Below are 25,083 nucleotides of genomic sequence, written 5' to 3'. Positions count from 1 at the left end.
GCTCATGTAACTCTCTAACTATGACGTCATCATGCAAAATGAACCACACAGCCAAGCCACACGCCCGTGTCCTAGGCCGTGCCCTCCACATGGCTGAGACACATGGTCGTGTCGCTGCTTGTGTGACTAACACTTAGGTTATTTTCCAAGCCTTTGTGTTACCCTTAATTTCCACAATTCATTACATATATTAAGGACACATATCATGGCATCATTTTAATGATTTAACCTCCTCCATTAAGATATATTCTTAACATTAACATGTCATTATTCATGTATTTCGCATGCTCGTGCAATATTAAGTCTAGATGCAAACATCTATGACCATTAACCTTACTATTGCACCACCTTTACTAATAATCTAGAATTATTCACTTATCACTTGTGTCACTATACCTTGAGCATTCAAGTTCAATCAAAATCATCATCTTTTTTTATTCTATATCATGCATTTTTTCATAGCAATGACTGGTTCGATTGGTCATGAAGCATTCATCATACACACATGTTATACACCAACATGCATTTACAACAAGCATATCCACATCACAAACATTAGGGTTTAACATGGATAAATAGGCTTACAAGACATAATCATTATAAGCCACATCTCATGGTTATATACAACGAATCATTATAAGCTAATAAATTTGGCTACTCATAATAACATCTATCAAAAAACTAAGTCCCTATAGTGCCACTCACTTGGAATCACTAGCATAAATATATTAATATTCCAACGAAGATGTCTCGATAGTGTGATACTACCCCGACGATCTTCAACCCCAAGCTGACCTGAAAATGCTAAGGAAATGGAAAGGAGGGAGTAAGCTTTACGCTTAGTAAGCTCGCATGAAAAATAATAAGCAATGTGATAACATGCTATTTTTAAAATTCTTTCCATTTATTCAGAGTCCAGTCAAGTTGTTTTCCTGAGTCACGGTCACTAAATTATTTGTATCTGGAGCTACGAGACTCTGAATTAAGAACTGTTAATTTTCCCTGAAACTACACTCACATATCTTTTTACCATAAAATTTTCAGAATTTTTTCTCTATCCAATAAGTACAGTTTATTCTTTAAATTTTACCCCTATTTCGTTGTCTGGCAGTTCCGACCTCTCTTCACTGTAAATTAATTATCTCATAGTACGGGACTCAGATGATGATTTTGTCTATTTGCCTTGAAAATATACTCAATAAGGATTTTAAGCATATAAATTATAACCCATAATAATTTTTTTATTATTTTTAATTATTTTCCAAAATTAAGATAGGGGATTCTGAGATCACTCTGACCCTGTTTCACAAATATTCAAATATCTCCTCATATGAGATTGCTTTGCTTACACCATTTCCTTTATCTGAAACTAGACTCAATAAGATTTAATTTTATATTTACTCATCCTCTAACTCAATTTCCATTATTTTTGCTCGATTTTCAAAGTCGGACCGCTGGTATTGTACTAATCTGTCTTAGTGCAACATGATGATAACCATCACAAATTTGTTATCAAAATTATTCTCATAAATATCACTCATTCATTTGCACTCTTATCACAAGTCCATTTCATTTCACGTGGAAAACACTTGCTCATGGGTTTCTAGTACGTATCTGTGCTATCTCTTAGCACAACCACTCATCTAAACATGGCAATCATATACATCATACTAGTATCATCTAAACATAAATGAATTTATCATTTCAAGTGTTTCCATTCCATTTCTCATATTAATTCCCGTTGAATTCCTCGGAATCTCGATGGATATCACATTTATTGTCAAGTCATGTAAGCGATCATTTCAAGTACGCACTCCCGCGAACCTCAATCATTACGTCGGGATTACCAGTCTAGGCTAAATCCTCCGTATCATAACTCACAGAGTGTTGTCGGGATTACCAGTCCAGGTTAAATACCTTACAATGACATACACTCTCATAAGTTCGGATCTGAATTACCAGTCCAGGCTAAATTCAATCCTTAATCAGATTACCCATCCGAGTTAAATCCTTAATGCACCCATATTCTTCGAGAGGCTTGATCACTTGAGGAACACCCGTCCGGGCTAGATCCTTTATATATTGGGATCAACGGATTACCCGTCAGGGCTAAATCCTTTTCTGCAACACATGCAAGATCTCATGTCATGGAAACAATGATTTATCCATCGTATATCCCTTTTTATTCAACTGGGATTTTCTCTTTTCATCAATTATATCAATATGCATAGATGATCATGCAATGTACATTCAATTCAACACATTTTCATGTTTATTTGGGCATTAGTCCATACAACCAAAAATAACATATCACCTAGTTTTCATACAAACTTATTCATTTCATTTAAAATGTCAATTTCCATTAAATGTCCATTAACATCAAATTCAATACAATCATAGCAAGATATATTTCATGTATAACAATAATAACATGAATAATATGCTTATTAAATCACGCGAACTTACCTCGAATATGGAAACGGTAAAATTACCATTTTAGTCCAAAACTTGTATTTTCCAGATTTAAGCCCAAATCTCGATTTCCTTGATCTATTATTTCAAAGATAGCCTATTTAGGACTCAAATTATTCAAACCGACTCAAAATCATATTTTTGAAAAATTATAGTTTTGCCCTTAAACTTTGTTGAAATTACACTTTTGCCCTTAGGCTCGGAAAATGATTTTTATTCAATTTTCCCATTCTATAAGCTTAGCCGAACCATTTTCATAAATATAGAAAAATACAATTCTCATCATTACACGCTTTTATACCATTTTTATAACTTTTACAAAACAGTCCTTTCGGACGTTTTCGTCGAAAATCGCTTAGTAAAAGTTGTTTATTTAACACCCAACACTCATTTTCTACCATTAGATATCAAAATGCATGCATGTCCATACAACCAAAAATAACGTATCACCTAGTTTTCATACAAACTTATTCATTTCATTTAAAATGTCAATTTCCATTAAATGTCCATTAACATCAAATTCAATACAATCATAGCAAGATATATTTCATGCATAACAATAATAACATGAATAATATGCTTATTAAATCACGCGAACTTACCTCGAATATGGAAACGGTAAAATTACCATTTTAGTCCAAAACTTGTATTTTCCAGATTTAAGCCCAAATCTCGATTTCCTTGATCTATTATTTCAAAGATAGCCTATTTAGGACTCAAATTATTCAAATCGACTCAAAATCATATTTTTGAAAAATTATATTTTTGCCCCTAAACTTTGTTGAAATTACACTTTTGCCCTTAGGCTCGTAAAATGATTTTTATTCAATTTTCCCATTCTATAAGCTTAGCCGAACCATTTTCATAAATATAGAAAAATACAATTCTCATCATTACACGCTTTTATACCATTTTTATAACTTTTACAAAACAGTCCTTTCGGACGTTTTCGTCGAAAATCGCTTAGTAAAAGTTGTTTATTTAACACCCAACACTCATTTTCTACCATTAGACATCAAAATGCATGCATGTCACACATCGGTAAATTTTTAAACATGAATCGTAGCTCAAATTAATGGTAGAAATAGATAGATCTTGTTACGGGGATTGCAAAAATATAAAAATCAATAAAAACGGGGCTAGAACAAACTTACAATCGAGCTTGGAAGCTTGAAAAACCCTATTCATGGTTTCTCCATGCAATTTTCGGCCAAGAGGTTGAAGATGGACAAAATTTGTCTTTTAATTTTGTTTTTAATTCATTTTAATAATTAAATGACCAAAATGCCCTTAATGAAAAACTTTGAAAACATGCCTAACCATGTCCATTTTTGCCCACCGACTTAACCAATGGTCTAATTACCATATAAGGACCTCCAATTTAAAATTTCATAACAATTGGACACCTTTAGCATGTAGAACTCAACTTTTGCACTTTTTACGACTTAATCCTTTTGACTAAATTGAGTGCCCAAATGTCAAAATTTTCGAACGAAATTTTCAAAAAGTTATCCTGTGAAATTGTAGAAAATAAAAATATAGTAGAAATAAATTTTCTTATGTCGGTTTTGTGGTCCCGAAACCACTGTTCCTGCTAGGCCTTAAATCGGGATGTTACATTTCTCCTCCCTTTAGGGATTTTCGTCCTCGAAAATCTTACCATAAATTTGGTTTTGATTTTTCACTTGGATTCCTCAATCCTATAATCGATGTCAATGAACTTTCACTCAGTGCTGAACTTTTACTACATGTCTCGAAATTCCACAAACAAGAATCATAAGCGGTTTTCGCTTTACAACACGTTCACTGCAACTTAATCTCTACTAGAAAGTTCATGTTTTCAAAAGTCAGATCCATACCATCATGTTACATATACATTCATACCTGAATCTTTTTCGAATTCGAATAGTGAAACTAGCCAGTTCATCTTGGCCTCATACTCTTTATAATTCCACACAGTCTGATTATTTTCCAATTCAACTCTCAATTACCTTCATTTCAAAGCCCCTTTGGCTTTCCCAAGAAATCATGATATGAAACCCGGATCTCAATCCGACTAGTGGAGACTAGAATCTCAAGATGTCCAACATTCATAAAGACATGAAATTCTTCGAGCCTGATGAGCAAAAATTCAGTACATACCAGCATGATTTACATATCTCGTCAAACATTTAACAACACGCTACATATCACTTTCCTCTTTCAAGGACATGAATAATCCAGACAAGATAATTCATATTAACTTTCTCATTTCCATTCTAATGTCAATACTGGTAGAGATAACTCTGGTAGAACCTGATGCTCGGCTTTAACCCCATTAACATTTCAAATATTCTTACACATGGATCATACAATAACTATCTCATCTTCTTTTAATACCCAAGCCATTTGCACTATAGCAAACTCAGGTCTTTCTATGACATTAGATACTTTAAGCTATCACTTACCTTGTTGTCTTAAAACACATCACCATTCAAACAACAATACATCACTAAAAATCAGGAAGTCTTTGCTCAACACAGAGTAGACTAGTTCAAAGGCTTTGGTTAACAATGTTCTCATCTGTCTAAACTTTGCCAATCATGAATTAAGCCATTAATTTCACAAAACGAAGATTTTACCATTTAAGCCTTTGCCAATGTTAAATCCTTATATGGAAATTTAGAGACATCCAAATGCCAAAATCACCAATTACCATGATCAAATCAAAAGGATAATCATACTTGATATACATATATCATAATCTAAAGGTCATACTTTAACTATAAGCCATGTTCCACGAGTTAAAAGATAAAGGTTACCAAGAGTTCAAAATAAGGAAATCCATAACGGAGAAATCCAAAATATAGAAATCCAACATAAGGAAATCCAGAAGAAAATATCATTCTGACACCAAAGATAGATGCAACAAGAAGAATATACCTTCCATATACATATCGGGCAAATCAATTATTAGAAGAAACAGAATCATAGCGTCATGTGTGTTTTCTCATAAAGTCTCAATAGACGAAATGTAATAGAATACCCGAGAGAAATGGAACAACACCGATTATAAACCAATCAGGTTATCAATTCCTTCGTCAAATATCAAGATTAGAAAACATCCTCGTACAATAACAATTTATCAGAAGATAGATAGTCTTAATAACACTTCCGAGAACAAATGAATCCTTAGGGCACCTCCATAGAGACAGTCATAATCCACTCACTGTAAGCTGTTACACTCAAATGTCATACATTTCAAATATTATTCCTTCGATTATTTCTGTCATCACTAATCCCGTATTATTTCTTTCACTGAAGAAAATAAGTTCAAAAGAATTCTGGTTACCACATTCTTTCAACATCGTGTCTGAATCAGTCAGTTTACCAAAGTTAATTTCTCCTCTCATTACGATTCTTCGTAAATCGAATAATCTTTAAATCAACCTGATATCTTTCTAGTTCTATCTTTACTTATCAATTCATTTACAAACTATGACCATATTTATAATTGTTCCACAGCTGAACTCTTTGGTTTCACACTTGGGAGCTTAGCCCACAGATCTCGTAAAATCTTTTATAAACACCATTCTGGTAAGGGGGTGAGGTCGTAAGATCCCTAACTTATCTTCATACGTATATACATATGACACTATTTCATCATTATAGTCATATAACTCGATTCAATCAATTTAGCACATTTATTAAAGCTATGTGAGTTTGCCAATCATACTTACTCAAACAAGCATACACGTACATTTGCTCTATCAATAAGGTTGATGAGTTACTCAAATACATACGTTTACTTGATCAAATCAGTCATATACATCATAGGGCTATCAATTAAACATAGATAAACTCATTACAATATATCCCTTTATCTCACTCATGGATATCATTGCAATCCATCAACATTCAAAGTCCAATCGGGACAATGACATTTTTATCCGTAACATGATATTGTAAACCTTTATTCATACCTTTATGAATTTTGTTTTATCACATTCACTTAATCAAACAAGTCAGGTGCACAATATCATATGAACATCAAATAAGCATAGGTACTCATCGTAACATGAACTTTCATCTCACATGTTACCACATATATCATGAACTTTTATTCATAATTTTCTAAATCCAGGCTTATCACGACTATACTTTACCCGAATACCTTAGCATCTCATTTAATATGGTCAGTGTAGCTCGGTTGGAGAGTACCTTTTTCCAAACAAGATGGTTCTCATTCACGCCGTGAGACATCACACAATCACGAATCGGTGGCATGTATAGCTAGACTCTCATTCATGCTAGGTTAGTCCAAGAATCGACTAAACCATAACTTTGATACCACTAAATGTAACGCCCCCTACCCGTGTCTGACGTCGGGACAAGATACGAGGCATTACCGGACTTAAACACAAACAATCATGCAAACTGAGACATAAAATTTTGTTCAAATTTAAAACTTTTAAATTTTTATCTTACAGTCCCTTATTTGGGCCTATGAGGCCTTAAGCGTGCTATGAAGGTGATTAGGGACTAAACTGGGAACTTTGGAAGGTTCGGGAAATATTATGAAATTTTTTCCATGAAGCAGAGCCACACGCCCGTGTGGACACAGGGACACGCTCGTGTGTCTTCAACACTCCCATGTCCTTAGGCCGTGTAACTCTCTGACTATGATGTCATCACGCAAAATGAACCACAGGCCTAGCCACAGACCTGTGTTTCCATTCCATTTCTCATATTAATTCCCATTGAATTCCTCGGAATCTCAATGGATATCACATTTATCATCAAGTCATACAAGCGATCATTTCAAGTACGCAATTCTGCGAACCTCACTCATTACGGTGGGATTACCAATCCAGGATAAATTTCATGTATCATAACTCACAAAGTGTTGTCAGGAATACCAGTCCAGGTTAAATCCCATACAATGACATACACTCTCATAAGTTCGGATCTAAATTACTAGTCTAGGCTAAATTCAGTCCTCAATCATATTACCCATCCGAGCAAAATCCTTAATGCACTTATATTCTTTGGGAGGCTCGATCACTTGAGGAACACCTGTCTGGGCTAGATCCTTTCTATATTGGGATCAACAGAATACCCGTCCAGGCTAAATCCTTTTTTGCAACACATGCAAGATCTCATGTCATGTAAACAATGATTTATCCAACGAATATCCCTTTTTATTCAACCGAGATTTTCTCTTTTCATCAAGTATATCAATATGCATAGATGATGGTGCAATGTACATTCAATTCAACACATTTTCATGTTTATTTGGGAATTAGTCCATACAACCAAAAATAACATATCACCTAGTTTTCATACAAACTTATTCATTTCATTTAAAATGTCAATTTCTATCAAATGTCCATTAACATAAAATTCAATACAATCATAGAAAGATATATTTCATGTATAACAATAATAAAATGAATAATATGCTTATTAAATCACGCGAACTTACCTTGAATACAGAACCGTCAAAATTACCATTTTAGTCTAAAACTTGTATTTTCCCGATTTAAGCCCGAATCTCGATTTCCTTGATCTATCATTTTAAATATAGCCTATTTAGGACTTACATTATTCAAATTGACTCAAAGTCATATTTCGACAAAATTATATTTTTGCCCCTAAACTTTGCCAAAATTACACTTTTGCTCTTAGGCTCGTAAAATGATTTTTATTCAATTTTCCCATTCTATAAGCCTAGCCAAACCATTTTCATAACTATAGAAAACTACAATTCTCATCATTACACCCTTTTATACCATTTTTACAACTTTTACAAAATGGTCATTCCAAACGTTTTCGTTTAAAATCGCTTAGTAAAAGTCGTTTATTTAACACCCAACACTCATTTTCTACCATTATACATCAAAATGCATGCATGCCACACATGGGTAAATTTTTAAACATGAACCTTAGCTTAAATTATGGTAGAAATAGATAGATCTTGTTACGGGGATTGCAAAAACGTAAAAATAATTAAAAACGGGGCTAGAACGGACTTATAATCGAGCTTGGAAGCTTGAAAAACCCTATCCATGGTTTCTCCATGCAATTTTCAGCCAAGAGGTTGAAGATGGATAAAGTTTGGCTTTTAATTTTGTTTTTAATTCATTTTAATAACTAAATAACCAAAATACCCTTAAAGAAAAACTTTGAAAACATGCCTAACCATGTCCATTTTTGTCCACCAACTTAACCAATGGTCTAATTACCATAGAAGGACCTCCAATTTAAAATTTCATAACAATTGGACAGATTTAGTATGTAGAACTCAACTTTTACACCTTTTATGATTTAGTCCTTTTGACTAAATTGAGTGCGCAAACGTCAAAATTTTCAAACGAAATTTTCACAAAATCATCTCATAAAATTTTAGACCATAAAAATATAATAAAAATAAATTTTCTTAAGTCGGTTTTGTGGTCCCGAAACCACTGTTCTGACTAGGCCTGAAATCGGGATGTTATAGTATGCCCAGGCCGTGTGAAGTCTGCACTTGATTTTTTTGGAATTTAATTCACCACATGGTCTAAGAACATGGACGTGTGACCTTATTTTGTTGATAATGTCATAGTCAGAGAGTTACACGAGATAAGGACACGGACGTGTCCCAAGCCACACGGGCGCGTGTAACCACACAGCCTACCCAAACGAGCGTGTGACTCTTCAAAACAAGAAAAATTTTCTAAGTGTTTAAAAGGTTCCGAAAGTTCTCAATTTAGTCCTGAATCGCTTCCGATTTATGTTTTGGGTCTTGTATACCTTTGTGATTTAAAAGTTTTAAATTGGGATGAAATTTTATAACTCAGTTTTATATGAATGTATATGTTTAAGTCCAGTAACACTTCGAACCCTATTCTGGTGTCGGATACGGGTAAGGGGTGTTACATTTATTGGTATAAGAGTTACTTCTATATGAAAATAGACTCATCAAGATTCGATTACATAATTTATTCATTAATTAATTCCACTCCTACTATTTTTAGTGATTTTTCAATCTCACGTCACTGCTGCTGCCAGCATCTGTTACGAAAGCAACTATGCCTATTTCGTGATTTCTCCTTGATCTAACTAGTAAGTCATCATACATATCACCAATTATGATCATGACTAGCCATGCCAAAGGCTAATCATTGTCAAACATCTCCCTACTACACTATTGCCATATCATGAATTTTAACACCAAAAATAATCAACCATGACATATGGCATAAAAAAAAGTCGAATTATCAAGACTTACGACCTAACGTTATAAAACCAAACCCAACCGAACATTTATGCCATTTTCGCATGGCTAAAAGTTTACATACCAAAGTTCAAACACAACATAATAGCCTATACATGCCGAAATGTTCTCCTAAGCCGACTAAGAAGAAAGTACCAAAACTTGCTAGCCGGTGTGATGACTCCAATGACGGCCCGATCACGCAAAAAGAGACGAGTCCAAGAAACCTAAAATAGGTGACAAGGAAACACCGAGTGAGTATATAACTCAGTAAGTCATAAGCAATGCACTACCATCCATTAATAACATTATCACAAGAGGAAGCAAAATGGAACGAGGCTAGTTACTCCACCCATACCGAACCATACCATAGTTCCTCAAACCTATCGGTTCAATCTCATACCAAGTCATGCATTCACATTCCATATACTAATCAATAGGATATTTGAGGCATTTTCATACATCATTTTGTTTTCGTTACAATCATACAACTAAACGACCTTTCACCTATTCCACGATAAATCTTATGTACGTGACCTCAATTATAATTGTCACATAGGTTCAAACTTACCAAGCTCAACTTCAAATATAAACATAGCGCCTAGTAGTCACGAACTCAAGGTACTTACCCGATCCGCTGTCCGTGATCAACTCAATAATGTCGCACACTTAGTGCCCATATGATTCAAAAATATATATTAAGTCCGCACACTCAGTGCTATATAATCAACTCGCACACTTAGTGCTATATAATCAAACTCGCACACTTAGTGCTGAACAATTTAAACCCGCACACTTAGTGCCAATCTCATGATCATAAATGTTTATACCGCACACTTAGTGCCGAGATCAACAACTCAATACATCTCACCTCTTTTCTTTTCATTCAACACTTTCATCACCACATGCATACATGTATATAAATTTATCATTCCATTCGGCATAATTACATAGACATTATGTCTATTTAGATCAATACAAAATATATGCTTGATGACTTACTTTGTGTTGGGTAGGACGGTTCCAACTCGGCTACTCGATGATCTTTTCTTTGCCTTTGCTTGATTCTCCTCCTTTAACTCCTTGAGCTTAATCAATAAATCAACTAGTTTAACCATCTTGCTAAACATTCATAATTCAATTACACATGCATATGTATGTTTGTATATTCGGCAACCATCCTCACTAATTACCCATTTAGTCGATTATACACATAATTAAAGGTAACATCACGAATGGGCATACTTATGTATATATACATATATATGTATATATATATACTTCGGAATGGGCATCACAATTAGATTTAACACCACCTTCATACTCAATTAGATGGCCGAATGCATGTATATATGCACAATGTCAACTATAACATCATTTAAACACCTAATTTCATCTCATGAACACTCGACCCATTTTTACCCCATATGGCCGAATGTGTAAGATTACATTCAACACCACCGATGTACTTAGTTAGGTGGCCAAATATACCAAGTTAGACTTGACATTATACGTCACAAGAACTCTAATTTAATTTGTCAATTGCTTGGCCAAGAACTCACAAGTGCCTTATCTACAACCTATTCGGCCTTACTACTTAAACTTAGCCTTTCATACACTTATCTCTATTGTTTTAGAAGGCCGAATCCTTATGTGTTCCAACATCTAGCTTACTCAATTCAACACATCAAAACGACATTTAGGCCAATTTTGCTAGCACACAAGCCTTTGACCGAATGTCCTTGACCTCTAGTCACCTAAATTTTTATTCTTTAAAACTCATCCAACTCATATTTTTCCTTGACAACCTCCTTAACTTCAATTTATTCACATCTTTAATCATGCTACATTCGACCATTATTTAACAATAATTCATGTATCCTTTTTATTAAACACTCAAAATCAACCATCTTCATACCTCATCACCAAAGACATCAAAATACCAACCAAGAATGTAACATTCATGGCCGAATATCATCTCCATCAATTACCAAAATTTGAACCATGGCTAGGTAGATTTCAAACTTACAACTTAAAATATACATGAATCTCAAAGAATAATATCAAACATACCTCAATCTAGTTACATGCATGGCCAAACTTCTTAGAAACTTTTCCCCTAGGCACCGAATATTCAAGAGCTTCTTAATCAACTTGAAGATGACCAAATGCCTTAACTTCACTTTCTTCTTTTTCTTTCTTTAGGTACGGCAATTGTGATAAGGAAAAGGATGAACACTCCTTCTTCCTCCCTTATTTTATTCATCCTTTTTTTCTTTTTAATTCCCTTCTTTTATTTATTCTAATTTACTTACCAATATTAAATAATAAACAACATAAACTTGGAGGAATGGAACCATGCTTGGCCGGCCACTTATCAAGAATTGGGCACTTTGACATGCAAACCCAAACTTTCCTATTTTAATACTATTTGGTCCTTACTTATTTACCTATCATAATTTTCTAAGTCTCTCAACTAGATCCTTTCAAGCAAAATTCACATTCCTAATACAAAATTAAAACATCAAATTTTTATACAAGTACTATCACACATATAAGATATGCAAATAAAATTTTAACTAAATTTTATGACTCGGTTTTGTGGTCCCGAAACCACTTCTCGACTAGGGTCAATTTTGGGCTGTCACACGACTCCTGACAATTTAAAAATATATTTTCATATAGTATATGGATCCCGATAGAATAGTGGCAGATGATGTTGAAAGTAACGCACCTGCTCCCGCTAAAAGTGTAGTGTCATCTAATAGTATACCTACGGCTGTTAGTAGAGAAAGAGGTAGAAAAGCTTTTCTCCACATAATGGATGCATGGTACATGGAGTTCGTTCGAATAAACCTGAATGCTCAACCTCCTCCACCCCCTCCAAACCCCCCAACCTGTGCCTCAAATGCCTCAAATTATAAATTTTATGAGATTTCATAGAACCCCAGTGGAGAGAATTCAAAAGCAATGAGCTGAGGAATTTGGGGCCAATGTCGATGATGATCCCGAAAGAGCGAAATTTTGGCTAGAGAATTCTATCCGGGTATTCGATGAACTATCCTGCACAGCTAATGAATGTCTAAAGTGTGCTATTTTATTGTTAAAGGATGTGGCATATCATTGGTGGAAAATGCTGATTTTAGTGGTTCCAAGAGAAAAGGTCACATGAGAATTCTTTCCGGAAGAGTTATGAAAGAAATAAATTAGTGAACAATTCATCGATCAAAAGTGTAAGGAGTTTCTCATTTTGAAACAAGGTCATATGTCAGTTACTGAGTTCGAAAGAGAGTTTGTCAGACTCAGGAAATATGCTCGGGAGTGTGTATCCTCTGAGGCTAAAATGTGTAGAAGGTTTGAAGACGGACTTAATGAAGACATAAGACTGTTAGTGGGTATTCTTGAGCTGAAGGAATTTGTTGTGATCGTTGATCGGGCCTGTAAAGCTGAGGAGCTGACCAAGGAAAGGAGAAGAGCCGAAGCTAAGGCTAGAGATATAAGGAAGAGGCCGATGAGTAGGTCACTTCCATCCCAGTCTAAGAAATCCAGAGATGTGTAATCTCATTCTCATGTGTTGGCTAGGCATTCATACAGAAACCATAAGAAGTAAAATTCGGGTTTTAGATCTCAGGCTACCTTTGTGGCTAGTGTGGGCAATGATAGAGCTCCCAAACCCGAGTGCCAACAGTGTGGTAAAGGTCATTTTGGTAAGCGTAGGGTGAGCGATGGAGCTTGTTTTCGATATGGTTCTCAAGACCACTATATCAATGACTGTCCTGAGATGGCCGAGAAAGAAAAATTTCAGAGTACAAGGCCGGGTAGTACGGCTACAAAGGGAGGACCTTCAAGAAACACCAGTAATGGGGCTAGTAGTAAGAATGTGACAAGAGATACTACGGTGAGATCTGAGGCTAGAGCTTCGGCTAAGGCCAATGCTATACCTGTGCGTGAGGACGCATCTTCTCCCAATGTGATTACGGGCACTTTTTCTCTCTATGACACATCTGTTATTGCCTTGATTGACCCCAATTCTTCTCATTCATATGTGTGCATGAAATTGGTATCTAGCATGAATGTGCCTATTGAGTCTACATAATTTATGATTAAAGTGTCAAACCTATTAGGCAAGCATGTTTTAGTTGATAAGGTTTGTAAGAAATATCCTTTGATGATTAAAGATCATTGTTTTCCGGCTGACTTGATGTTATTGTTGTTCGATGAATTCGATGTTATATTGGGCATGGATTGGTTAACATTTCATGATGCTATAGTGAATTGTAGACAAAAATTTATTAAACTAAAATGTGAAATTGGTGAAATTCTCCGGGTTGAATCAGATGAGTCAGATAAGTTGCCAATTGTGATTTCTTCTATGTTTGCTCAGAAATGTATGAGAAAGGGATGTGAAGCTTATTTGGCTTATGTGTTGAATACGAAAGAGTCCGAATCAAAGATTGAATCATCCTCTATTGTATGTGAATATCCGGATGTGTTTCCAGGAGAGCTACTTGCATTACCTCCTGTTAGGGAAGTTGAGTTTGGCATTGAGTTGGTCTTGGGTACAACACCTATCTCGATTGCTCCATATAGAATGGCCCCGACTGAGTTGAAAGAATTGAAGTCAGAGTTGCAAGAATTGACTGACAAGGGTTTTGTGAGACCGATCTTTTCACCGTGGGGTGCTCCGATTTATTCGTGAAAAAGAAAAACAGATCCATGAGGTTATGTATAGATTACCGACAGCTCAATAAGGTAACAATTAGGAATAAGTATCCTTTTCCAAGGATTGACGACTTGTTTGACCAATTGAAAGGAGCGACATGGTTTTCTAAGATAGACTTGAGGTTCGATTACTACCAGCTGAGGGTGAAAGGCTCGAATGTGCCGAAAACTGCTTTTCAGATGAGGTATGGTCATTATGAATTTCTTGTCATGGCTTTTGGTTTAACAAATGCTCCTGCCGCATTTATGGATTTGATGGATTGTATTTTCTAACCGTATTTGGATAAATTTATGGTTGTTTTTATATATGACATACTGATCTATTCTCGTGATAAATCCAAGCATGCTGAACATTTGAGAACTATTTTACAAACTTTGAGAGGCAAGTAGTTGTATTCTTATTAAACATATATAATTTAATGCTTATTAAAATGCGAACTTCTCGACATAAAAATGGCCAAAAAGGCCTAACTGTCAAATACTCATTTTCCCCCTTTCTAATTTCGAACCTCATTTCTTGATCTATAATATCATATTTAACTTATTTAATCATTATAATATTCAAATCAGCCCAAAATCACATTATGAAAAATTACATTTTTACCCCTAAAGTTTCACATTTTTACATTTTAGTCCATAGGCTCGTAAAACGAAATGTACTCAATTCGTCAATACCCATGCCTAGCTAAACCTTATACATGCTTATAGCAGTCCAAAATTCTCTTTTATTTGCATTTTAACACCCATTTTATAACTTTTTACAAATAGGTCCTTTTAGGCATTTTCACCGAAAATAACTTAGCAAAAGTCGTTTATCAAACAAATAACATGCATCTTCTACCATTAAACATCAAAATACACAAATATTCATCATGGATAAAATTTTAAACCTTGATTATTTCTTAAATTAGTGATGGAAATAGATAGATCATGTTATGAGGATTTTAAAAACATAAAAATCATTAAAAATAGGGCTAGAATAGACTTACAATCGAGCTTGGAAGCTTAAAAAGCCCTAGCCATGGTTTATTCTTGGTACATTCGGCCATGGTGTAGAATATGAGCAAACTTAATTTGGCTTTTTAATTCATTTAATTACCAAATTACTAAAATGCCCTTAATGAAAAACTTTAGAAACATACCTAACCATGTCCATTTTTGTCCAACAATTTAACCAATGGTCTAATTAACATTTAAGGACCTCCAATTTAAAATTTCATAATAATTAGACATCACTAGCTTATAGAACTCAAGTTTTGCACTTTTTGCAATTTAGTCCATTTGACCAAATTGAGTGCCCAAATGTCAAAATTTTTGAACAAAATTTTCAGGAAATCATTCCATAAAACTATATACCATAAAAATATAATAAAAATAAACTTTTCTGCGTTGGATTTGTGGTCCCTAAACCACTGTTCTGACTAGACCCAAAAATCGGGCTGAAACATGATTGGTTAGGAACATGTACATAGGTTGCTTGTGTTTATGAATAAATTTGGCATGATGGGTTGATTATTAGGCTAGTAAGTTCTTGATGTTACACTATAAATTGGTATTAAGCAATCAACTATACCAAGTGATATAGAAAATACAAGGAAACGAGCATGCTGGTATAAATAATAAATAGTTCAATTTGTACTTGTTTGGTTGATTATATTTGTGCATGTTGAGATATTTAGGGATGACCTAAGGCATTTTTTGGAACACATCTAGAGCCAAAAATTTATCATAATTGTATTTCACCTTTAGTACAAAATTTTGAGCTTATTGACACTTCTTGATGAACCACATTACAAGCCTTGAGCCTGAAAACATCGATTTGTATTTGCCCTTGTTCTATGGTCCTGCACTACACGATTATAGACGTCTGGCCATATGTATTGAGGGTTAAGTAGATACATCATGGTAGAGTTTGCAAAAATAGAGTGAAAAAGGAAAGACTAGTGTGATATGAGAATTATAGGTTAGCTTGAAAGTGCAAAATAAAAAAAAATCCAAAAAGAAAACATATACGAGTAGAAAAAGTACCTAAATTGCCAAAAAGCATTCTTAAGTGAGAAAATTTGAAAAAAAAAACAATGGCAAAGGGACAAAAATAGAAAAAAAAACTCATTCAGTAGTGCACCAAAACTAGTAGGCAAGCCGTAGTTACTATGTCATCCTATGATGTCCTATTTGGAGAGACAAGGAAGGTGAGAAATGGAGAAATAAGACGATGAGCAGGTTAGGGTGACTAAGGGGGAAAATAGGGATCAATATAATGTGCCAAACTATTTTCGTGTTTGTAACCCTTTTGATGGTTACCTTTTTTTTTTGAATTCCATACTTGTCTTAAGCTTCAAACCCTTAATATTTGTATATTTTGTAACATATTGAAATTAGATGCTTGAAGTCAAAAGTGGTAAGTCAACTATTCATCATGTTGAAGTTGTTAATAAGCATGAAATGTCTAAGTTATATTCTCCAAAGTGAATTCTTGTATAAAATTTACTCAAGGGTCGTCATGTTTATTTGTCATCTTTTTTTGTTATGTTGCTTAAGGACAAGCAATAACTTAAGTGTGGGGGAGTTTGATATGTCGAAATTCAGTGTAGCAGATTAAACAAGTTTTCACACTTAAGGAGCCTGAATACTGTAACGTCCTAATTTTCGGATTTATTCGCGGTTTTCAATATTTTGTAAAGATTTTAAAATTTTGTATTTGGATGTGAAATTAATATTTTGGGTAGGTAAATGGGCTTATAGAAGGCCCATGTGTTGGCCAAAACCCGGTTGAATTTTTGGACTTAGGAGTTAGGGGTTCTGGCTAAGTGGCCCTTAAGTGGAGTGATGGGTAAATTGCATCACAAAAAGAGCCTTGGTAAAGTGTCCAGGGTGACGCCACTAGGCTCCTAAAAAGGTGGCGTGTGGAGCATAAGGGAAGACATGGGATCGATTCCCTGTGTTGACAAATAGATGCATTTATTTTTAAGTGCAGGAGGGGTAGTGTTGGAGTCCAGGTGGATTCTGCTAAAGAAGAGTTTGGATTAGTCCAAACGCTTGGATTAAGGAGTGATAAGGGGAGAGATTTAAGGGATTAGGAGAGAGGATAGGAGTTGGCCGAATATTGGGAATTGAAGGGGGAAAAATCGGCAGAGGGTTATGAGGTTAGTATTTCGGCACCTAGGGTATTGAGTGGTGTCGTTCTTTTCTGCTCAGACATCACCAGGTTTTCTTTTCTCTCTTCTTCCTCTCTAGCCGAAACTACCACCTCCCCTATTCTTCTTTTTCTATTTTTCTTCTTCAAAACCATTCATCAATTATACTGTTCATCAATACTTTTGCCGAATCCATAAAAGCCGAAATCCTGTGATCACTGCTTGTGCCGATTTCTTCAAAGCCAGGTCCTTCTATGTTCTTTTGTTTTATTAAATCTACGATTATCTTTTCTTAATCCTAGATACCTGACGGCAATTTTACTTCAAGGTTATAGTTTCATATTGTCATCTCCTTCATCACCCAAAAGTCAAAAAACCATAGATTTGGGGGCTTATAGCCGAAACTTCAGAACTCGGGGAGTCGAGTTTTACCGTCGTTTGAAAGATAAATCTGCACCAGATTGTGTGGAGATAAAAAAGGAGTATGGGGTAAGTGTTCATCATCTCAGATCTGGTCATATTTTACAAAGTTAGGAAAAGCCGAAGTCCCTAAAATCTAGGGAGGCTGTCGATTTGGGCATGTGGCTCTAAGGGTTTTTAACTGATGTTTTCTGTCAATGATTAGTGTCTTCTTAAGTGTTGGATTGAAGGCATGAGTTGTTGGAGCAATCGGATTCGGAGCTAGCTATCGATTTTGGCAAAAAGGTAAGGTTTCAAAGGCTTTTAGGGACATGGTTCGACCATGGATAAGTAGGTTGTGGGTTTAGTGATTATGGTTTGTAAATAAGAACTGTGCTAATCAATTGTAGGACATCGGAAGATATCTCAGTAGCAGTCGTCGCGAATCAGGTGTGTACCGAACACCCTTTCTTAGTTTAATTCGGCAAAAGCCGAAATGCCAAAATTTCGGCATTTCATAGGCTTGTGAGTATGCAAATGCTCTCAAGACGTAGAGTAATTGTTAGATCTAGCACCGCAAAGTGGTAAGTAAGTTCGTGTGACATTTTAGCGTACTTCGGAAAAAGGGGCCAGATGGGCCAAAAAAAAACTGGGCCCAATGGGCTTACGGACCAATATGGGTAAGAGATGGGCAAAGTAGCCTGTTAGTTAGATGGTGGAACCAAATTGCATAAAACTGCTAAAAATTACTAAAATAGCTTGTGTAGCTGCGTAAGTACGAAATTACCCCTAAAGAGCATAATTACCGAAATACCCCTAGGGTTTAAATTGGCTAAACTGCATGATTGATTAATACTGTATTTTACATGATATGCTTTTATTAATATCTGTTGCATGGGATTGGGGTATTGATGGAGGAAGTATTGAAAGTGGTTCATCCACGTACTGGAGGCTTTGCCTCAACTTTCTGATATTTGAGCAGCGTTGTTGCAACTGTGGAGTGTAGGGCTGGGTGGTTGAGATATTCCCCACATGGAGTGTAGGGCTGGTACGGGGCAGTGTAGCGGTTGGTGGGTTGAGTAGTCTCCCCAGTTGGGCTTGCATTCATTACTACTATTGTTACTTATGTTACTGAACTGGGCCTATGGGCCACACTGTTATGTTAAAAAGGGCTAAGGCCTTGCTACTGTGTTCTGAAAAGGGCTTTGGTCCACTATGTACTGTTATCTGAATAGGGCTTAGGCCCAATGGGCTCGAGCTGATTTGGGCTTTGGATGGGTTTCTGTACGCACTGAGTTTCCCAAACTCACCCCTTCCTCTTCCATCCTTGCAGGTGAGCCCTAGTTGGTGGACTTGGAGCTGGGCGGGATTCAGAGTGGCCACACGTTTTCTGCAAATTCGTTTTCTTCTGGTGAACTGGATTTTCCATATTTTTTTTGTTTATGGTTTTGGGTTTTTTTTGTAATAAGGCCGCTAATTATTTTTATGGTTTGGGTTGTTTTTTTATTATTTAATTCTACTATGATAAAACTGAACTATGATAACTAACGAAATGGATTAGCTCTAGACGCGTTTTCAAAAACATTAAGTGATTTCAAAGTAACACGAATACGAGTAAGACTTCCGCTAAGCAAACGTTTTCAACCTTAATCACTTTCTTAAGATGGACATAATCAAACGGTTTTTTTCAAAATTATACGAGATGTTAGAGTGTGGCAATGGCGGTGTGCATGTCTAGGATTGGATCCGAAGGGAGCTTGGTACTTAAGCAGTCTGACGGACTCACCTCCTCTTCTTCCTGGTTTCCTACCTGGTGCACAGCTTCCATTCACTTTAACCTACTTTTAAAAGTGTCTTTTACAACACCAACTAAGTTTTCCAACTAAGTAATACGGAATATTTTGAACGCTTCGATGTGGCGCATCAGATCCGGTCATAACGTCTAGGCCGGGTTTGGGGTGTTACAAATACAATCATTTTCATTACAATTTAGTTAAGTTTCTTTAGTTTTACTTACATTCAATAAAATGTGCAAATTGAGTCTTTTATTGACCACCTTAAGGGCCGAATGAGGCCTAAGGGAGAACTAACATACTGTGTAAGTGTGTAGGATACCATTAGAAGGCATTTTAAGATGATACTGGATGCTATGTCGCAACACGGGAGGACTGCTATTGCAACATAGGGAGCATAATGAAGAAAACTCAAGTCTGCCTTTGATGCCATGACACAGACACAAGGTGTCGCGGCATACATCTGAAGATGCCTACAGAGGAGCATATTGGTTGTTATGTTGCGACATAGATCCTGATATGCCACGACATCGACTCTGGGATATAAATTAGACACAAAGTAGAGATGTTTGGTTTGCACAATCAAAATTAAAGCTCGGGAATGTCACCTGACCTAGGGTTAAGGACAATGACCACTTGAAGTTTATAAATAGGCTCCTTTGACACATGTTAAAGACACCTAGGCATTAACCTAGTTTCTTTCGTTAAATTTAGTTTTGCTTTCTTTCTTTCTTATGTTTCTATAATTTAGGGCTTTTGTTGTTTTCTTTTAAGAGATCTGAAGTGTTGAATCATTCCATGTTAAAGACTCGCCTGTGTGTCTAGACCGTGTCAAATCAAAGCATATATACTGACTAAAACACACGGCCACAAGACATGCCCGTGTACTTTGGCCGTGGTCGAAACTGACTTGGGTCACACGGCTAGCCACACGCTCGTGTGCCTTGGCCTTGCTTAAGATTGACATAAAATCGTAGGGTACCCTAGGGGACACATGACCGTGCAACATGATCGTGTGTCACACACGACTGAGACACACGCCCGTGTCTCTGCCCGTGTGGACAAAAATAGGCCATTTGAAAAGCCAATTTGCCACCCCATTAGGGTCAATCCTTCAAGCATCAAACCAAGCACATTTGCACTATAATTTCAGCCAATTTCAATACCAAATCATACATCATTCATACCATATTATTATCAACCAAATTCAAGCTTACATCATTCATACCATATTATTATCAACCAAATTCAAGCTTATAAGCTATACTTAATCATACCAAATCATCGGCCAAAATCATATGAAATCATATGTTTCATAACCTCAATTCACCTCATTCATTCACATGCCAAAACCTTACCAAATTTGACCATTTCACTAGGCCATTCAAAACACATCATATTGTTCATATTGCATCACATATTTCATACCAAGAACTCAATTATATACACAACCATAATCAAGCCAAATCACATGGCTAGATATATACATCACAAAACATAATCAAAGTACTTCTAGCCTATACATGCCATACTCCAATATTTACACATTCAAAATGTACCAAAATAGATTTTGATAGTGTGATGATGATCCTCAACGATCCCTGAGCTCCTGATAGCTACGATATCTATAAAATAATGTAAACACACAAAAAGTAAGCTTACAAAAGCTTAGTAAGCCATATACAAATAAAATTAACAAAGAACATCAATTTATTCATATAATGTAAGGTAAAATATATCCACATAGCCATATATCTCTTATATTCCATTCAAACATGATACACTTATACATATCATAACTCATTCTCATAGAAACTCAAACTTATATAATATATTCACGCAGTTACATATATTTACCTTCCATTCTCAAACATAATTCAAATGTACTTGAGTCGGATACAAATTCACATAGTTATCTATTTTCTCGGAATGCCCGTTGAACCATTCGGAAACATAAAAATATGCGAATAGCTCGAAAAGCTCGTACAATACCAACATCCCAGACGTGGTCTTACATGTAATCAAATATCGATGCCACTGACCCAAACAGGGTCTTACATGAAATCAAATAGATGCCGAGGTCTTAGACATGTCTTACACATAAATCATAAGTCAATGCCAATGTCCCAGACGTGGTCTTACACGAGAACACATATCGGATCCTATGTCATGACATATATATCCTAACTATTCCTAAGGTTCGTACAGGGCTTTTCGGATGTCGAAACTTTGTCGATACTTTCTTGGATGTCTCATGCTGAACTCATATAACCATTCGTCAAAGTTCAATATCATATTAACAGTAATATTTCAATTCAAAACACATTTATTTGTATATCAACTTACCTCATACGGATTTGGATAGACGGAATCGGCTACTCGACAACTTTCGACTTTCCCCGATCTATATAAATTCAAATTTAACTATTTTATTCACCAAATCATTCAAATCAATCCATAAACACACATTTAGGGCATTTTACAAATTAGCCCTCATATTTTTCATATTTTGACAATTTAGTCTTTAATTTAAAAAAATCACACATACATAAAATTTCTTTGTACACATGCCTAGCCAAATTCTCATAGTGTTCATACAAGTCCATATATTTCATTTATTTCACATTTTAGTCCCTTAATTTACAAATTTCACAATTTAGTACAAATTACTCAAATTCATCAAAAATTTAAATACAAAATTTGTTTACCCAAAATATATCTTTCATTTACAAAAAACTAACTTCAAAAAACTTATAATATCATCAATGGCTCAACTCAAAATCATCAAAAAAATTAGAAATTGAGATATGGACTTGATAGTATACTAAGTAACGATCACAAAAACGTAGAAATTATCGAAAACGGATCAAAAACCATACCTTAATCACTAAAATAAGTAGCCGAACCTAGCTTGTATTTTCTTTTCTTTTCCTTTTGTATTTTCGGCAATAGTATGAACAAATGGCTAATTTCATGCTTTTTATTTTATTAATATGGCTTTAATTACCAAATATCAATTTACCCTTAATAATAAACATTTATAACATTAATATAAAAGGCCATAATTGTCCACTCAAGCTTACAATGGTCAAATAACAACATAGGGACCTTTCATTTACAAAGACATGTCAAATAAGCACTTTAACAAATAGAAGGTCACTTTTACATTTTATACGATTAGGTCCTTTTATCAAATTAAGCACACAATTTATCGAATTTTCATACAAAACTTTTACACATGTCAATTCACATATTTTAAACATAGAAAATAATATTAAATATTTTTTTCTGATTCAAATTTGTGGTCCCAAAACTACTATTCTGACTAGGGTCTAAATCGTACTATTACAATTCTCCCCCTTAGGGATTTTTGTCCCCGAAAGTCTTACCATTGAACAGATTCGGATATTGTTGTCTTATAACATCTTCAGGTCCCACGTAGCCTCTTCAACACCGTGTCGATGCCATATTACTTTTACTAATGAAATTTTCTTATTTCACAATTCTTTAACCTCTCGAGCTAAAATACGGATCGGTTCTTCGTCGTAAGTCATATCAGACTGAATCTCAATCTCAGATGGAGGAATCACTTGCGAAGGATCGAATCTGTATCGTCGAAGCATCGATACGTGAAACACATTATGAATCTTTTCTAACTCAGGTGGCAACAACAATCTATAAGTAACTGGTCCGATACAATCAATAATCTTATAAGGCCCGATGAATCTCGGACTCAATTTGCCTTTTCTGCCAAATTGGAGTACTTTCTTCCACGAGGATACTTTCAGAAACACTTTGTCGCCCATTTCAAATTCAATTTCTTTTCGTTTCAAATCTTCATATGATTTCTATCGATTAGAAGCTTCTTTCAAACTATCTCGAATTACTTTTACTTTCTGTTCAGTCTCTTTTATCAAGTCAACCCCATGTATCTTATTCTCACTGAGCTCAGACCAATACAAAGGTGTATGGCATTTACGACCATATAAGGCTTTGTACGGAGCCATTTTAATGCTCAATTGAAAACTGTTATTATAAGCGAATTTAATCAAAGCAAATATTGTTCCCATGTACCTTCAAACTCAAGAATGCAACATCTCAACATATCCTCGAGAATCTGAATAATCTGCTCAGATTGACCATCCATTTGCGGGTGAAAAGCAGTATTGAAATGCAATTTCATACCCAAAGCATCTTGTAATTCCTTACAAAATCGTGATGTGAATCTCGGATCTCTGTCTGACACAATAGATAATGGTACACCGTGCAATCTCATAATATCATAAATGTATAACCCAGCTAATTTATCAAGTGAGTAATCGAATCGTACCAGAATAAAATGAGCTGATTTCGTCGATTGATCAACTACAACCCAGATTGCATCTTTTTTTCTCAGAGATAAGGGCAAACCCGAAACAAAGTTCATTTTCACTCTATCCCATTTCCATTCTGGAACCATAATCAGCTGTAACAAACCAGAGGGCACTTGATGTTCAGCTTTAACTTGCTGACAGATTAAACATTTAGAAATAAAGTCAGAGATATCTCTTTTCATTCCAGACCACCAGTAATGTTGTTTCAAATCATTATACATTTTCGTACTACCCGGATGAGCAGATAAACGACTGTTGTGAGCTTCATTCAAAATCATCTGAATCAATTCTGGATTTCTCGGAACACAAATTCGATCTTGAAATCTCAGGCAATTTTCTTTATCAACTCTGAATTCTAAATCACAATCTAAATTACACTGAACTCGATTTGCTAAAATCTCATTATCAATCTTCTGAGCTTCGATAATTTGTTAATGAATAATGGTCTTGCTTTTAATTCAGCTACAATCGAACCATCATTGGACACAACCGAATGAGCATTCATCGCACGTAGAGTAATCAATGATTTTCAACTCAAAGCATCAGTAACAACATTTGCTTTCCTCGGATGATAATCAATCACAAGCTCATAGTCTTTTAGCAATTCTAGCCACCTTCTTTATCGCAGATTCAGATCTTTCTGAGACATCAAATATTTCAAACTCTTATTGGAACACCCCTAACCCGTATCCGTCACTGGATTGGGGTTATAAGGTAACACAGTTCAAACTCTTATTCAAACTCTTACCGGACATAACACAGTTTGATACAATTACTCAACTCAAAAATATTTATTTTGAGATCTAATGCTTAACTTATAACAGATACAATTCATTTCACATTCAAATGGAATATGTGAACTCAACATTCAAAGCATACTAATAGTTTATAAATGAATGGATCTGTCAACTTGCAAATTTATAAAGTTACATATCATCATATTCATATAA

The 25,083-nt window shown here is 35.2% G+C and overlaps 1 protein-coding gene across 1 annotated transcript; it reads left to right on the top strand.

Annotated features, from left to right (window-relative positions):
- Nucleotides 1-13,052: 13,052 nt before the first annotated feature.
- On the top strand, nt 13,053-14,236 carry LOC107947918 (uncharacterized). The gene is made up of 3 exons (XM_016882417.1): nt 13,053-13,264; nt 13,334-13,756; nt 14,209-14,236. The coding sequence occupies exons 1-3, from the start codon at nt 13,053-13,055 to the stop codon at nt 14,234-14,236; spliced, it is 663 nt and encodes a 220-aa protein (XP_016737906.1).
- Nucleotides 14,237-25,083: the final 10,847 nt, after the last annotated feature.

This window comes from Gossypium hirsutum, chromosome A04 (assembly GCF_007990345.1).
Source record: "Gossypium hirsutum isolate 1008001.06 chromosome A04, Gossypium_hirsutum_v2.1, whole genome shotgun sequence".
Lineage (NCBI taxonomy): Eukaryota > Viridiplantae > Streptophyta > Magnoliopsida > Malvales > Malvaceae > Gossypium > Gossypium hirsutum.
Note: the sequence above shows the minus strand (reverse complement) of the source record. Positions and strands in the feature narration are given on the sequence as shown.

What these genes read in the sequence shown, in the direction of transcription:
- LOC107947918 (XM_016882417.1), top strand. Translation starts at nt 13,053, where the DNA reads ATGTGTAGAAGGTTTGAAGACGGACTTAATGAAGACATAAGACTGTTA. An exon ending in TCTAAGAAATCCAGAGATGT is followed by an intron (nt 13,265 to 13,333) that starts GTAATCTCATTC and finishes TTCGGGTTTTAG; the next exon opens with ATCTCAGGCTACCTTTGTGG. An exon ending in AATTCTTCTCATTCATATGT is followed by an intron (nt 13,757 to 14,208) that starts GTGCATGAAATT and finishes ATGTGTTTCCAG; the next exon opens with GAGAGCTACTTGCATTACCT.